This window comes from Sciurus carolinensis, chromosome 13 (assembly GCF_902686445.1).
Source record: "Sciurus carolinensis chromosome 13, mSciCar1.2, whole genome shotgun sequence".
Taxonomy (NCBI): Eukaryota; Metazoa; Chordata; class Mammalia; order Rodentia; family Sciuridae; genus Sciurus; species Sciurus carolinensis.
Genome location: NC_062225.1, coordinates 4,870,058 through 4,887,704, shown reverse-complemented (window position 1 = coordinate 4,887,704; position 17,647 = coordinate 4,870,058). Strand labels below are relative to the sequence as shown.

The 17,647-nt window shown below is 50.8% G+C and overlaps 1 protein-coding gene across 1 annotated transcript in view; it reads left to right on the top strand.

Moving 5' to 3' along the window:
* The window catches only part of Acoxl (acyl-CoA oxidase like), a 296,158-nt gene that overhangs the window by 97,211 nt on the left and 181,300 nt on the right, over window positions 1-17,647 (top strand). The window contains 1 exon segment of the mRNA XM_047522545.1: window positions 8,060-8,176. Coding sequence (XP_047378501.1) covers window positions 8,060-8,176 — 117 coding nt within the window.

Below are 17,647 nucleotides of genomic sequence, written 5' to 3'. Positions count from 1 at the left end.
ACGCTGAAATCTACCAAAGAAATCAAAGAAGACCTCAATAACTAGGGAAGACTCATGCTTATGGATCCGAACCCTGCTGTTGCTTCCGAGCCCCTGGATACCCTGTACCTCCAAGACTGGGATTGAGAAGAGGAGCGGAGGCACGGCTAGCCCTCCGGCATTTCGGGAAAGCCTCACTGTCAGGAGCAGTTGAAAGCAGGCAGCAGCAGGAGGACACGCGCCCACCCTGGAGTGCTTCCCGTGGCCCTCACCTCCTGGCGCTCAGGCCAGTGAGGGGAGACCTGGAGAGGTGGGGGCGCAGTCCTGGTCAGTTGCCCCCGCTGCTCACACGCTGGTCAGGCTTCTCTCCCTTGGAGGGCAGCAGGCTCTGGCTGCCTAGGGTGGCCCAGGCTCTGCACCTGCCATGGAATGTCGAGGAGGAGGCGACACCGCCGGCGACCCCAGGGTTGGTGCACTCACTTCCTCACTCTCCTGGCTGAGGTGCAGGTGCTCCGGCGAGATCCCTGGGGGCTGCTGCTGATGGACGGTGTCTCTGATCACATGCAGTTTTTTTAAGACGTGAAAATAACTCAGCAGTGAAATCATTAGCCCGCCCCAGGCAGCCTCAGCTATAATTTATGGCTCATGTCCCCCGCCGTGGTGATTTTGTTTGCATTCATTAGGATACAATTTTTTTTTTTTTTCAAGAAAAATCTCAAAGAATCACAGCTCTGTCGATCCAGGTTAGCCGTCGCGTCACTCACAGAGATTGTGAAGAGCACGTGAATTCCCCTTGTGTGGGAACCCACTGAGTACCATCCCGGCTCTTCTCTGGCCAGCGGATTGGCCCTACGTAGATCCCGCTGCTTCTGTGGCGGCACGATGTGCAGGCAGACTGCCACACACCTCCTCGGCTGCGCTCTGTCCCTCCCATCTGCACCAGGAACTTGGGAAGAAGATTGGCTGGTACTCTCGGGCACCTAAAAGGGGCAGGTGCTGTCAGAAGCTTTCCAATCCTCAGGCGTGTGTGAGTGTGTGTGTGTGTGTGTGTGTGTGTGTGTGTGTGCACGCCCACACGGGCAGCGGGAGACTTAGCTTGCTTTCTTCTCTGAGCAAGTTCATTATCTTAAGTTGTGGGACTTAAATTTAAGTTGGAGGGCTTTTCCCTTCACCCTGAATCTCTTCTTAGAGCAGTCTGAGTGAGGCAGAGTAAGGCAGTGCTTTATTTGGGTTAAAGGGAAGTAAAAAGACTGCTTTGGGAAAAATTCACAGTGGCTTCTCTCGATCAAGGATGAGTGGGATAGCGGGGGACTTAGAGCCTCTGGGGCTGATTGTGGTGATCACAGCTGCTGTGCGCTGGACCCCTGCTGTGTGTCAGCGTGGTGCCACCTCACTTAGTACATGCTGACGATCAGCCCCAGTTCAGAGGAACCTGAGGCTCAGAGTTCATGGAATTTGCCCAGGATGACACGCTGGCAGGTGCCAGAGCCCGGCTGCAAACCAGGAGTGTCTGACCCCAGTTCCGAGTGTCTGCCCTTCTCCCTTCTGCCTCCCCTCCTGTGCTGACAGTGGGGATGCGGCCACTTGGCCTCCAGATGTCCTTCTGTGGGCAGATAAGGCACCGGAACAGGACAAGAACGAACTCAGCAGAGAGGCAGCCAGGTTCCTGGGTTTTATTGTCAAGAGTTTTGAACCAAAATGTGATCGATTTGACCCACTCTTGTTTGTGTAACTGAATCCTCAAAGAAGAACCTGGAACCTGTGGATCTGCAGCCTGTGCCATCCCGCACGGCTCCTCCGGGGCTGACGGGTGCAGAAAGCTCCTTGGCAGTCTTGGGTGATGGAGGGTCAGTCCTTGCTGGATACTGGCTGCAATGTCAGACCCAGGGGTTTCCCGTTGGGGAGGACCTTTATGCTCCTGGGTTTTGATGTCATGTGATCTTTGGGAAAGGAAAGAAAAGAGCGAATGAGGAGAGCTGCCCTTGGGCCAGGACAACGGTGTCTCCCGAGTCTGTTTGAGGACTTGGAGGGAATCGCCCCTACTCTCCATGTGGACTTTTGGACACTGACGCCAAAGCAATGTGCCCTCATTTCTTTCTGTATCTGAAATAGTGACATGTTAAAAAAATATGTCACTGCATCGATCTCATCATTTGGTGGTTTTGTTGATAGACTGTTAGGGTTGGGAGAAAAAAAGTACCCGGAAGGTGCAAGTGTTGTTTGCTGGCATTTGAGAACCCTTCCCTGGAGTCAATCCGCATGCTTAGTCACCGTCACGGCGACCGCGGGAGCAGGGTCGATCTATATGCCCCACACACTCGCAGACACGCGACTCTCGCGTCTCCTCTACAGACAGACCCAAGGTTGCCCACTTGCAGAGTGACAGCTAAATCCCGGTGGGGACGGCCTGTGGAGGCTGATGCCTTAGTGCAGGATGGCTCAGGGCTCAAAGCGCAGACCATTGAACCCCGAGCTTTAAGCACACAAAAGAAAAGCTCGACTTGTGCAGCTGTCCTTTCTACAATCCCAACTTTGACCCCAAGATGGGATCGGCTGGGGTGGCATGTGGTGAAGCTTGGGGTTGAGAGTCGGGGTGTCTGACTTCCACTCATTTTTAATAATAAGAAGCCAGAAACTTTCACATCCTGACTGGCCAGTTGGACCCAGTCTGCTGGATCCAGCTGGTGGCATTAAAGTGCCCTACTCTGTACAACCTTTGTCCTCTGAGTTCACAAGTCCAGGAGTACCGGAGAGAAGGAGGGGAAACAGGAAGAGACAGACTGGGTCCTCGCTGAGAGGTTGAGGCGTCTCTGTGGGGGCTGATGGGAGAGGGGCACAGGGGTCAGCCAGGGCGCTCAAGATTCCCTGACCCCAGCCTGCGTCTGGGTGGTTAGTAAGGGAAGGTGGCGGTAAAGAACGTGGCCTGGGCCTGGGAGGGAGCTCAGCCCCTTGACCGCGAAGGAGGATTCCAGGATGACCTGAGAAGCAGCCTGAGCACCCCAGGACATCTCAGGGCCCAGGGCAGAGGCCGGGCCACACCGCCTCTCCTTCCAACCTGACGGGACGTCGTCGCAGCAGACTGATGCAACGATGCTGCAGAGCGGGAAACACGGGAAGCAATTATCTTTTTAGTAGGCCACTGGCCTCCTTTGGGAGCAGAGACCAGGGGAAGGCGGGAAGGCGGGCAGTGCGGCCCCAGGGGCTGCGCCCGCGGTAGCTGTCTGGGTGATTAACAGCCGTGTCGCTTTCCACGAATGTTGCTTTAAGCAGCCGTGTTTGAAATTGAGTGGGAATGAAATAAAACAACCCAAAATAAATGTTTCCTCTATTCCTTAGGAATTGCTGGCTTCCAGAAATAGCTCTTCAAATCTGTCATTTTAAATGGCATCGTGCGCAGCACTCTCTAAGCTCCGGATTTATTTTTGCAGGGATATCGTTTTGTGTACAATGTACCGCTTTTTGCTTTTAAAGACCATGAAAAAAAAAATGAGCTAAGTGACTCTGGGCTCTTTCGGGAGGGGGGAGAGCGTTGGGTACTGAAGTAAAAATTATGTTTACAGAGAAAAATATAGCCTTTACATGTGTTTTTAAAGAAAAATAGTAACCCAGTGGAGGAAAAGACCAGGAAGAATATCGTGTCCGTGTAGATCATAAACGGGAACAATGAAAACCTCCGGCAGGCAGTAATTGCTGGCCAGCTGCAGGAGTACAGCTGTGCTCAGGGCAGCCGGCCAGGCTGCTGGCGACCAGAGGCTGGGCCTGGTCTGTGGCAGCCCACGACTCACCCAAGGTGTCCTCGGAGCATCGAGAAGAGGTGACCTCAGTGTGGCAGGGCAGGTTCCTCTGAGTCTCAAAGTCCTCTCTCTCTGCTGCAGCTTGGGGACAGATGGCGACCATCACAGCCTGAAGCTCCGTCTGCAGGTGGGAGAAGGGTCATTAGCCTTCAGTGTCCTGTTCCCCTGGAGAAGACAGAGCACGTCAGACGGCTGAGAGGGGCAGAAACTCTCGATGCTTTGGGGACGGTCAGCCTCTTGGGCCAGGGGCAGGCGGGGAGGGAAGGGGTGAGGTGCTGCTTCCGTCTGCCCATCCACGGCTTTCCTGCTGGTCCCTGGCAAGAGCGCCAGCAGTGGGCAGGCTGCTGGTGCCAGCGGACATTGGTCCTGCCTCTCCTGCCCTCATTCATCCCTCTCCTAACCGCCACTGGTCCCTGCCCAGCACTTCATAGCCAAGGGTTGTTTGTTTGTTTATGTTTTCAGAGGATCTAGGAAGGAGCAGACTTTCCGAGGGGAAGTGGGGGTGGCTTGGCGTGAGCTCTGGGGAGCGCAGGACAGTGGACCTGCCCTCCTGCTGCCCATCTCCCTGAGAGGAACAGGCCTCTGTCCTCAGTGAGCCGTGGCTTTTAAAATGTGGGTTTTGCTATTGTTCAGACACGGGGAGGCCAGCAGTTCAGGAAAGCAGTGCCATGGGAAGACAGCTCTCTGCTCACCGCTCCAGGGTCAGGGGGTGGCCATGCCACGCGCAGGGAGCAGGACTGAGGGAGGCAGGGCGAGAGCCTTTGTTGTGGTCTCTGCAGGGAGGAGAGTGGGCAAGGCCGGCCACACAGGTGAGGACTGGCTGCTTCGGAGCACGTTAGTGGGCTCGGAGGCCTAGGGCTGCCCGCGGTTGCCTGGCACCTGGCCCTGGGTGATCAGGGTGGCCACAGTGGCTTCCTGCGAGAGCCTCACAGAGGAGCTGGTTGGGCTGTGGGCTCTGGGTTCCTGAGCTTGCACTGCAGAGGTGTGCTCACAGGGCATCGATTGCTACCCTGCGACCCCACCAGGGTCAGCAAGGCCCAGGTGTGGAGCGCATGGTGCCAGTCTGAAAGGACAGGGTGCTGGGCCTCAGGGGAGGGGTCACAGATGGGCGCTCAGGGCATTCGGAGAAGTGGCTTTCTGCTTTGATTGGTTGGGTTGGGTTTGAGTTTTGAAGGGCGTGTCAAGGAAGGGAGGAGAATCAGGAGAGTCTTGCAGTTGGTGGCTGTGGCGATGGGGCTGGCGGGGGCAGAGATCCCTGCTTAGACAGAGGCCTGCGGTGGGCAGAGCGTGGGGAGGGGCCTAGCGGGAGGAGCGGAGCCCCGGGTCAGGCTGGGCGGGCTCCTGAGCTGTATGCCATCTGTGCCAGCCAGAGCCATGTGGCTCCCTGAGGAGTCCCCAGTAAGTCAGTGGCCTGTGGAATGCCTATGACTGGCTGGGTGTCACCGTCACAGGACGTACTTCACAGGTGCAGAGACAAATCACTTTGCATGAGAAAAGAAAGAAACCCAGCATGGCGAGTCTTCCTGTTTTCCAAGACAGGCTGGGAATTCAGATTCTTTGGAAATCCCTGAGTTTTGCGAAAGGACCTGGTAATTCAGCAGAGGCTCAGCTTAGCTCCTCTCTGTCGGCATGACACCTGAGGCCCGCCACGTGGCCCCTCCAGGGTGCAAGTCTCCTTCCGCTCTGTGCCTGTCACCCAGTCGCAGTGTGGAGGTGAGCACAGCAAGGCCACCTCCACTGGGAAGCCGAGGCCCCGCAGGTCAGGCGAGGCCAGCCCCTGAAGACCCCCACGTCACAGGGGAAGGTGCTTCTGCACGTCTTCATTTCAGGGTTCGTTCCTTCCTCCTTTCACTGAGTGTCTGCTGCTCGCCACACCGAGGAGATTTCAGGCAGACCCTGAAGATTTGGTGGGATGCTGTTTAAAACTGTATGTTTAAAATGACCTTTTAGCAAATCTACACCTAAAAGGTGTCAGACTGGGTCTCTTCTTTTGCCATCTCTGTGTGAGTAGAGTGCCCCGAGATGATATTTTGTCTGCCTCCAGTGAAATACTGGTGATTGACAAGGGGCAGGAGATTGGGCCAGGCGCAAGGCTCTTGTGGCACCAGCCACCTTGTCTGAGTCCTCTCTGCATCCTGGGCGGTGAGCTCAGTGGCTAGCGCTTGCCCATCTTGACCCTGATGGAAGCCAGCCCCTGTGCACTGCCAGACACAGAGCAGACCCAGAGATGTCCCACTGATACAATTGTAGCCACAACAATCATAGATAAAGCCACAGTATAATCACAGCATTTAAAAGTTAAGAAGGTGAGGAAAAATGTAAAGATAACCGTATCAGACCATTCAGGCTGCTGTAACAAAACAACAGACATGTATTTCCAGTTCTGGGGGCTGGAACCCTGAGATCAAGGTGCTGGCAGATCTGGTATCTTGGTGATGTTTCTCTTGGCCTGGCTTGCAGGCGGTGCTGTCCTCCCGTGTCCCCACATGACCTTCCCTCAATACACAAGTGAAGAATAAGGCCACCAGTCCTATTGGATTAGCACCCCGCCCCGTGACTTCATTTAACCTTAATTACCTCCTAAAGGTCCTATCTCCAAACAGTCACTTGGGGGTTAGGGCTCTAACATACAAATTTTGTGGGGACCCAAGTTCAGTCCACAGCAATAACCTAGCATTATGATGGCACCGTTATTGGATCTGTGATTTTTGTCTTTTTTCTGGTCTCCTGGTGACCCAGCACCAGCTGAGAGCTCTCCCTGCAGACTGTCCGGCTTCTCATTTGGAGCCACGCCCTGTTGTGGTTGGGTGTATGTAGGGACAGAGGGAAGGGCATGGACCGAGGGCAGGGTGGGGTGGTGTTCCTGGGGCAGGCGTCTGTGGGGTGGTTAGACTGTGGTGGTCAGTGATCTTGGAAAACAATCCTGTGCTCACAGTGTTTGCAAGCAACTGCCCCGGCGCGAGCTTGTCATTTGTCCTCACCACCTCCCTCCCGTGGGACAGGGCCCGTTGTTACTTCTAGATGCTTTCTGCGTGAGAGACATTAGGGTGCCTTTCTTTGGATTACAAATAAAGATGATATTAAATAAAATATAAAATTATGTTTAAGAAAGTCTTCATGAAATCTGAAATTTTTGAAACACCTTGGTCTTCCCCTTTTCTTTTTGAGTGATTGATTTATATCCTCAGTCCAAGGGTGTCTGCAGCACAGGTGTGCTCTGGACCTTTGACAGTGTGCAGTGTGTGTGTGTGTGTGTGTGTGTGTGCATGTGTTTGTGTCAGATGTCATTCTTTAAGAAATCAATGTTAGCCTGGTGTGGCGCCACACGCCTGTGATCCCAGCAACTCGGGAGGCCGGGGCAGGAGGATCCCAAGTTCAAAGCCAGCCTCAGCAACTTAGTGAGGCCCTAAGCAACTCAGTCAGACCCTGTCTCTAAATAAAATATAAGAAAGGGCTGGGGATGTGGCTCAGTGGTCGAGTGCCCCTGGGTTCAACCCCGGTACCAAAAAAAAAAAAAAAAAAAGCCAACATTAAGCTCGTCACGGCTCAGAGGGAACACTTTCAGACCCAGGGCTCTGGAGCACCGGCCTGGCAGGGCAGAGGGAGACGTTTGCATCAGGCCTGGGCTTTTGCAGCTTCGGGGTTCTGCGAGGCTCGTCCCTGGTCATGGCCTGGGGGACAGTCCCACGCCACCTTGTACACACTCTGAGCGAAGCTTTGCTCCCCTGGGCACAACTGCCTTGGAGGGCAACACAGCCACTGTCCTCAGGGCACAAGGCCTCCTGCAGATGGGGAGGGGCCTTTTGCGCATAGAGCTGCGGGGGCTGGCGATGCCCTGGGAGGAATGGCCCTCCGTGCCGCTGACGGGAGCGCGGGTCAGCGTGGCTGTCCCTGTGGAGGATGCCCTTTTGAAATATGTTCTGGGCCGTGGCTCCCAGACCATTAATTATACCACAAACCTGGGAAAGCTGAGTAATTAATGATCCCAGGGCATGTGGAACTGTAAAGTGTCATGTAAATGCTAAGGAGTAAAGATTACTGCATGTATTAGACAGATGCGTTGCTTTCAAGATATCCATGGTGGGAAGATTAATTTTAGGGGAGTTCAGGAGTTCCGCTGGGCTTCCTTCAGAGTCTTGGGGTGTGTGATGTCTGAACCCCTTGTAGGAGACCCAGGTTTCTGTATCACGCACTGCTTGAAAGAAAAAGGCGAGCAGCAGTTTCAGCTCCGGACAGGAAGTTGCCCCCACATTTTAATAAAAATTGTGCCTGTTGATTCTCTCCAGCCGGAGGCAGTTTGGGCCCAAAACCAAGGAAGAGGTGAGGATCATCGAGCACCAAACACAGACGCTTCGGCTGATGCCTCACCTGGCCACCATCCTGGCCCTGACATTCACCAGCAGGTGAGATGGCTCTGGGGTTGCTTTGTCCAGGCAAGTGGGAGGCCCTGGCGTTCATAAGGACTAAAAGGAGAGGTAGGCACTGGGCTCATTTTCTAACCATGAGCAGGAAAGAGCCTGTGGCTAAAACCTGATGCCCAGGGTAAAAAAGGAATAGCCAGATGCGGTGGCACCCACCTGTGATCCCAGCAGCTCGGGAGGCTAAGGCAGGAGGATCCCAAGTTCAAAGCTAGCCTCAGCAACTTAGTGAGGCCCTAAGCAACTCAGTGAGACCCTGTCTCTAAATAAAAAATTAAAAACGGACTGTTGATGGGGCTCAGTGGTTAAGTGCCCCCTGGGTTCAATCCCTGGCACCAAAAATAAGTCAATAAATAGATAAATAAAATAAAAAATAGAAGGTAGAACAAATCTCGGTTATCTATCAGCCAAATGGAATCCAAGTGAATTCGAGAAGACAAACCAATGCTTCTCCCAGTTTCTAAACATAACAGACTTGAACAGTTAAAACTCTACCTTCTGATGAAAGTGCTAAATTGACCGTAGTTTTCAGAGGTGGGTCGAGGTGTGTGCGTTGGTGTGCGTAGGGGAGGAGGTGGGTATTGAGTACAGTGGCTGTGACGCTGTCGCCTTGGTGCTCCTCAGCGGCCCCTCCTCAGTGCTGGGACGCACGCTGCCTGGGCGTCTGTGTGGAGACTTGTCATTCCTGCCCTGGAGGAAACTGGGGGCTCTGCCTGTGATCGCGGGGCCCAGGAGTAGGTGGACTGGGGACAGAGCTCCAAACGTGGTCCCTCCTCTTGCCTTCCGCCTTCTCTCCGCGTGCAGCACTGCTCCAGGCGTCAGGGTCTGAGTGGCTGAGAGTTGGCGGGGTTTGAAATTCACACACTGCTGAGTGAGCAGGCGCTGGGGTCTGCGAGGTGGAGATGGGCGGGACCTGCCACATCTGTGAGCAGCTGACGGGCAGGTGCTGCGCCCTGGGCCTGGCGGGCGGGTGGGGCTGCATGCTGTTCTTCGGACACAAGATGGGGAGTGGATGCCAGTATTCCAGGGTGTGCCAGCAGCGAATCTGCAGATCCAGCAACACGGAGGTGGATCCAAGCTACTGGGAAAAATGCATCCAACCTCTGTTATTTAAAATGTTTCTGAGTGTTTTAGAGGTTTCATTTGCATATAGTAAAACACATGGATTTTAGTGTACAGTTGAGTGAGTTTTGACAAACATACACACTCATGTAGCAAACATTTCAACAGCACATGTAACATCCTTTGTTGCAAGTATGCCACAATGGAACCTATTATTCTATATAATAGAAGTGCATTAATAAAAAGAAATTATGATACACATACACACAGTGGGATATTACTGAGCCATAAAGAAGAATGAAATCATCCAGGCACATGCCTGTAATCCCAGCAGCTTGGGAGGCTGAGGCAGGAGGATCAGGAGTTCAAAGTCAACTTCAGCAATTTAGGGAGTTCCTAAGCAACTCAGTGAGACCCTGTCTCTAAATAAAATATAAAAAGGACTGGGGATGTGGCTCAGTGGTTGAGTGTCCCTGGGTGCAATCCCTGGTACCAGAAATAGGAGGAGGAGGAGGAGGAGGAGCAGGAGGAGGAGCAGGAGGAGGAGCAGGAAGAGGAGGAGGAGGAGGAGGAGGAGGAGGAGGAGATGATCCTGTCACTTGTAGGAAGAGGGATGGAACTGGAGGACATCATATAAACCAGACACAGAAAGACAAATATCACATGTTCTCTCTCATATGTGGAAACTAAAAAGAAAAAACAGTTGATGTCCAAGTAGGAGAGTGAGTACGAGGGCGGGGAAGGCACGGGGAGGGGGGGAGGGGGGAGGGGAGGGTGGATCCGATCACAATCACTGCAGGCTGCGAGATGCAAATATTGCAGCGAATCCCATTGATGTGTGCAGTTGATATGCATTGGTTAATAGATGTAAGAAGAAAAGAACGTCTGCATTTCCGGGAAGCTCCTCAGGCCCTGGCAGCCAGCCCCCGCCTCACCACCCCAGCAGAGACAGCCAGCTCTCTGACTGTTATTCCCATAGCGTGGTTCTGCCTGCTCCTGAACTTCCTATATGTGGACTCATATCATACGTTCTTCAGGGTCTGGTGTCCTTCAACGTACCGTCTTGGTGTTCCTCAATGTTCTTGAGAGTTGGGGAATTTTTATTACTAAGTAGGCACTCTAAGTGAGTAAGCCCAACTGGCTTCTCTGTTCTCCCCTGATAGGCTTTTGAGTGGCTTCCAGGATTTTAGCAATGGTGGAAAAGCCACCAGGTGGGACGCTCCTGCACAAGTGTTTCATTTTTCTAATGGTAAATGACATAGATAGGACTTACTGGGTAATTGGGTAAATATATGTCCAACATTCTAAGAAACTGCCAGTGTTTCAGGGAGGTAGTACACGGTTCTGGTCTTTCACCCATTTTTAAATTGGGTCCTTTGCTTTCTTGTTGATGAGCATGTAAGTTTTTTTATCTATCCAGCATACGAATTCCAGTACAGTGATCTTGCACATTTTCTAATACATTTATTCAAATGGTTGCTTTTTGAAATTTAATTTCCAATTATTTGTGATGCATATATTGAAATATAAACAGTTTTTATACATTGACCTTATGTCCTGTATTCTAACTAGATTTAGCAGATTCTTTGTGGACTCTAGGATTTCCTACACACACGATATATCACATATGAACAAAGGGTTTTCCTTCGTGCCTACTGATGCTTTTCAGTTTCCCTCCTGCCTTAGTGGTCTGGCTGAAGCCCCGGCCCAGTGCGGAGGAGCGGAGGTGGGGCGGAGAGGCCTCCCCGCGCTTGACCCAGGGAGCAGGCTGCGCCTGTTTGACGTGCAGATGCCCTTCAGCAGATGGAGCGGTCCCCCTTCTAGTGGGACGAACACTTTTATCACAAATTTTGTAAAACAATAAGCTGACTTGCCTTGACCTTGGGTTCCGGGGGCCTTCCGACTTACTTCTCTTCCAGCCGGTTTTGCCCATTCCCGTTCTTTGTTGCCTTGCACTTCTCGAGTGATCGATCCATCTCCCCTCACTGTCGACTCCGTGGCCACAGTGCTGTTGCCATTTCCTGTCATCTTTACCAATGTGGGGTCAGTAGCGACTTTGCCTCCCTCAGTCCAGAGGCTTTTGTGCCCTCCCTCATCCGCGTGGGGAGAGGCTCACTGATTAGGCTGGTTTCCGGTGTTTGAAGGCTGGTGGTGGTTCTGTTAAGTGTGGTCGCCGTCTACTCCAGTCTTCATGCATTTCCTTCTGCTTGCTGTAGCTTCGCTCGCTCTCCCTCCCTCTCCCTCTGTGAAAGTTTACATTACTGTGCCGAGACCCTTCTTCTTGCTTAATATAATCATTTAAGACTAAAATTTCCCTCCAAGCATTGCAGCTGCAGCCCTGTTTTGATACGTTGTGTTTTCGTTTAGTTAAAAATAGTTGAGAATTTTCCTTGAAGCCTCCCCTTTGACCCATGGATTATTTAGAAGTGCTGTCGTGGTCCAGGAGCATCCTGGGTATGGATTCTGTTCTTTGAAATTTATGGCCCAGTGTGTATTTGTAGTGTGTGTGTGTGTGTGTGTGTGTGTGTGTGTGTGTGAAGTATCCCACGAATACTTGAGAACAATGCGCGTTCTGTGGTGGAGAGAAGCATCTCGTCCTGTCTGCTGGGTCCAGCTGGTGGACGGTGCTTTGCAGATTGGACATTCCAACCAATTTTCTGCCTACTTGTTCTGTCAGTGACCGAGAGAAGCAGGCAGACATTGTCAACTGGGATAAATTTGTCTGTTTCTCCTCTCAGTTTTACCAGTTTTAACTCCAGTTATTTTGGAAGTTGTTTTAAAAGAAGTTTGAGGTGCAGGCACATGTAGGATTGTCATTCCTTCTTGGAAAATCGGTCTTGATACGGTTTCTACTCTTTGGCCTAAGGGTCATTTTGCCTGCAGCACATCCAGCCCAGGCTCTGGTTTAATGTTTTCAGGACGCATCTTTCTTTACGCTTTAGTTTAGCCGACCTCTGTTGTTAAAGTGGTTTTCTTGTTAACAGCAAATAATTGGGTCTCGCTTTTTTATCCAATTTGTCAATCTCCAGCTTTTAACTGGTGTGTTTAGGTCAATCGTACCTAAAGTGATTACTGATATGTTTGGATTCAAGTCTGTCAGCCTATAATTGATTTTTATTTTTTCCATCTGTGTTTTTTATTTCCATTTTCTGCCTGCTCTTGGGTGAACAGAATGTTGTTTATTATTCTATTGTGTCATTTTTATTGACATGTTATTTACACTTTTTAAAGAGCATATTTTGGTTGTTGGCCCAGGACTTACCACATACATCTCTAATGGATCAGAGTTCTATCTTCAGATCACCGGGATTCTCCTGCAGAGCAGGGGCTGGAAGTGGCATAGTCTCCTGTTCTTTCCGCCATTGTTACCCATAACACATTGTTACTCCTGAGCACCCTACCAACCTTCACCCTACCAACCTTCACTGTGCGGCTGCTCTTTTTTTTTTTTTTTTTTTTTTTGTGGTACTGGGGATCGAACTCAGGGCCTTGTGCTTGCAAAAGCAAGCGCTCTACCAGCTGAGCTATCTCCCCAGCCTGCTCTTTTTCTTTTGGATAGTTGTGTCTTAAAGCAATTAAAACTAAGGGAAACTAAATTTGATTTGACTTCTTAATTTCCTTGTGTAGCCCAAGGGTCTAACTGATGTTTGTTTTGCCTTGCGACATTTCTGTTATCTCCTGACATTGGAAGGTCTGCTAGCAAGGGACTCCCCTGCTGAGGCCTTTAGGAAAGTCCACTTTTCCCCTCCCTTCCTGGGTCCTTCCCTTCATTCTTTCCTCTCCTCCTCTTTCTTTCTCTCTTTGAAGGACATTGCCAACAGATACAGAATTCTGAGCTGACTGTCTTCCTTGAGCACTTGAAAGAGGCCACTCTCCTGCCTTCTTGATTCTTGGTCCTTGTAAGAACAACCATCTTTTTCCCCCACTATTTTCATAGATGTAAATTTTCCTCCTACTTCAGCTGATTTTTAAAAGATTTTCCTTTTTTCTTTGATTTTCAGAGTTTGCTTATAATGGCATAGGTATGGTTTTCTTTGTGTCTGTAATGTTTGGTGTTTGTTGAACCCTTGGAATTGGTGGATTGAAATTTTTCATAAAATTTAGAAATATTTTCTCCATTATTTCATTAAAAATTTTCTTTCCGGTTTCTTTCTTTCCTTTCTCTTGGGTATGTAAGCATGCAAATGTTAAACTGCATTGTATTGTCCCACATCTTACTGGAATTAGGTTCTTGTTTGTCGGTCTCTCTCTTTTTTTTTAAGTCTCTCTTTATGCATCAATTTGGATAATGTTCATGTATATATCCTCACGTTCTCTATGCAATGTCCAATCTACCAAAAAATGCTCATCCCTCTTTGGAATTCGATTCTTCAAACCTTCCTATAATCTTCACTGTCTCGTAACTCTATAGGGAAATGATTTTTTACTTCATCCATTTTTTATTGATAGTCTTAATGGAGCAAAAACCTCTGGTATCCTGTATCCTAACCCTGTGACATTTCTTCTGACCTCCTCAATTCCATCTGAAGTTGTCATTAACCCTGGATAAAGCCTCCCTTTTCCATTTTACTCTTTTGAATTCATCCTCCCAGCCAGAGGTGATACATGGGCTTTGTTGTTGTTGTTGTTTTTAATTTAGTTTTTATTTTTTTAGCATTTCTCAAACTGGATAGATGCTTATTAAAGCTATCTGATGTGCTTTCCACAAAATAAATATTCTTGTCACTCACCAATTAGTTCTGATCCACCTGGCCTGGGATGTGCCTCAGGAATTAGGAGTGGGCATATTTAAGTCCCATAGATGATTCTCATAAACAACTAGAGTTGTAAACCATGAGATATTTTTAAGGAACTTCCTCATGTGACCTGAAAACTTCATAAGCATAAAATAAGCAGCACTATTGAATTAAGATGAAAATTTAAGTTGGATCCAAATAAACTGATTATGAAATCAGAGAAGTTTTTACATGCATGGAAAACCAAATTCCTTGAATTTTGCCCAGTGAAATTTGAAACTATTAAGAAGAGGAAAGGATATCTTGGTTCACTTCTCAGTCAACTATTTACAAATTTGTGACAATTATTACTAGATCCCATTACAGAGGGTTCCTATATATCCCACGTTTACAAATTCATTTGTATATCTGCATCTTTACATATAACTGAAGTAGCAACTGCATATATCAATGTTTCCTTTTTCTTCATCTGTTTTTATTTTTCAACTTGATTTAAGGGTAATGTTTCTTGATTTTATAAGACCTATATTGCCATTGTTATGAAAATGAAAGTTTCTCTTGATTTTAGGGAGGTACTCTCCCCCCACAAATGCCAATATCAGATCAATAGAGAGAGGACGCAGTTGTGGCTTTAGGTTTCAAGGAGAGAAAATAGAAGTGACTGATACAAACTGATACAAATACCCTGGGGCCCTTAATGTGTCAGGCATGGGCCACTCTGTTGAACAGGACATCAAGCCAATTGCTCCTGGACTTCTTGGGTTCCACCTTGTTATGGTTTGGATGTGAGGTGTCCCCCAAAAGCTCACGCGCCAGACAGTGCAAGAAGGCTCAGAGGAGAAATGGTTGGGCTATAGTCTTAACCTAATCAGTGACTTAATCCCTGGTGGGATTAACGGAGTGGTAACTGGAGGCAGGTGGGGTGTGGCTGGAGGAAGTGGTTCACTGGGGGCCTGGTTTGGGGGTACATATTTGTATCTGGTAAGTGGAGACCTTGCCCTCTGCTTCCTGATCACCATGTGAGCTGCTTCCCTCTGCCACACTCTTCCGCCATGATGTTCAGCCGCACCTGGAGCCCTGAGGCATGGAGCTGTCCTTGTATGGACTGAGACCTCTGAAACCCTGAGTCCCCAAATTTTTCCTCCTTTACAATTTTGCTGGTCAGGTCCTTTAGTCACAGTAGCAAAAAGTTGACTAAAGCACACCTCCTTGCACCCTCTGTGACCGCTGGCCAAGCCTGGTGTTCCCTTGGTGACTCCCTCTCTCTCCTTCCCTCTCCTCTTTTCCCTCCGTCCCTCCACTGCAGTGGGGTTCACTCCTCTGAAGAGCTGGTAACAGGCCCCCAGGGAGAACATGCCTGGCCGAGTGGAGGAGGATGAGGAAAAGGATGTCTGTTAACACAACGTGACGTTCACGCTGCTCGCCGCCCACATAGAGATGAATCAGGACACCATGTTGCACCTTGTACATATCTGGAACTATTTTGTGTCAATCAAAATAATAATAACCACCAAAAACCCAGGGAGAATTTGGCTCTTTCTGCTCCCTAGCCTGTCTTTCTTGCTTCTTTCTAGTTCATTGCTCCTACGGCTCCTCTTCCAGCTGTGAGGAAGCAGCTTAATGAAATTAGTTGTAAAATGACAAAAATATGTGCCGACCACCTCTCCTCGCCCCACACCTTTTCATTCTCTTTGTCTCTTTGTTGTAACAAGCCTTGGCCACGGTGCCATCTCCCACTTTGCCACAGATGTATGCCTCCCTTGAGTTGGCTTCAGGTCTCAGGGTCTGGGGACCTTGCTCCTGACCCGTGAGAGGGTCCTTAATGGTTTTGGTCCTCCGGAAGCCCAAGGGTAATCCACATCTTTAGGTGCATAGGTCTGGAGTTAGCAGGAAAAACAGGCCCCCAACCAGGTTGGTGGGCCCTGCCTCTCCTCCTCTCTCCTGTGACAATGACATCGAAGTCAGACTCCACAGTGAACAGGCAGGTGACAGTGAGGTGGGATGGCTTCCATCAATGCACATGTGTTTATACACATCCAGCCACTGCCTGGCTAGTTGGGTTGCTGGGTAGAATTAAATTAAGTTTAAATTGCAGATAACTAATGCATCATGCTTTAGTCTAAGCATAGTGTATTTAAACTAAAAATTATGCCTCGTTTACCTGGGATTCCAAGTTCCCCCGGCATCCTCTGCTGCTGTGTGTTGGATCTGGCAGCTCGCTTGCTAGGCCCTGAGCATCCCCTGGGTTGAGGCAGGAGCTGGGAGACCTGTCTGGGTTAGGTCCCTCCCTGTAGCCTTCTTGTCCACTCCCACCTGCTGGCCCTTAGTGAGCACCCCCAGCACTCTCTTCAACCAAAGAGGAGAGAGAAACTGTGTTAGTCCCTTTTTTATTATCATATTGAAATACTTGAGCCCAACTGTTACAAAGATAGGCGTTTTCTTGAGCTCACAGTATGAAGTTTGGAAGTTCAAACAGCACTTGGCAGGTTCCTGCCAGGCACCGGTGGCAGGAATGCATGGGCCTCAGTGTCCCTGTGCGCCCGCCCGCACTCCCTCCCTCGCAAATCCACGAGGATTCACTCCTGGGCTCCACCCCAATGACCTAATCTAACCTACTTGCTTTTCAGAGGCCGCTCCTCTAAACACCACAGGCAGCTGAAGTTTCTGGTCCCTTAATGCCTTAACATAAGACTTGGGGGGATTAAACCCCTGCATGATGCGTGTTCGGATCTTGGCAGACCCTGCTGTGTTCTGGAGCCTGCTGGCCTGGGGAGAGAGGAGAGAGACCACCTGGCGCTCAGCCTGGGCGAGGCCTGCTGGGCGAGGAGAGGGCCAGCTCTGCGGGGCCCCAGCACTGCCCTGCCCACCCTCCTCGAGCTGCCGCAGCCCTCCCTCCACCAGACCCCCGTGCACCAGGTGCTCCGCAGGCCCTGCGGGTTGGGCAGCGGACGCAAGGCCTCAGCCCCGCCGGGCGGCAGGTGCAGGCGGCTGGGATCCCTGTCTTCTGCCTTTGGCGTGGGCGCCTGTGCTCGGTCAGCTTCTTGCACTCCCTTCCCGGGGCTGTGGCAGCCAAGGACTGCTCCTCGCTGCTGAGGCCTGGCTCTGCCAGCTCCCCCTCAGTGCCTGGGCAGCGGACCCGGCCATGTGCGTCTCCCTGGACGTGCGTGCTGCACCTACCACGTGCCGTCCGCATTCCACAACTGCGACAGCCAGTTCCTCCTGGCAGAGGCCCTGAGGGGTCACCTTCCCTTCAGCTGGTCTTTCTGGGACACCCTTGAAGACGGGCTGCCTGTTTCCCACCCTCAGTCCTCTTCTGATACCTGACGATCCCACCTCTCAGCATCGCCCGCTTCGCGCACATGGTGGCAGCCTGGGGACCCCGCACACTCGGCGACCCAGCTCCACTCCTCGTGCCCCCTTGGACCTGCTCGTCCTCTGCTCTCTGCAGCCACCAGGCCACCGATCCCGAGAGCCTCACGTAGGAAAGGGGAGTGAAGTCACCGAGGGGTGGGCAGTTGCTGTGAGGCCTCGGGCTAAGATCCCAGCCCTGCGGTTCAGCCGGACGGCGGTCACTGCAGCTCTCTGGATGTGAAGTCGCTCATGAGCAGTGGAGTGAAGATGTCAGTACCTACTTCAGAGGGGGTGGGGCTCAATAGTC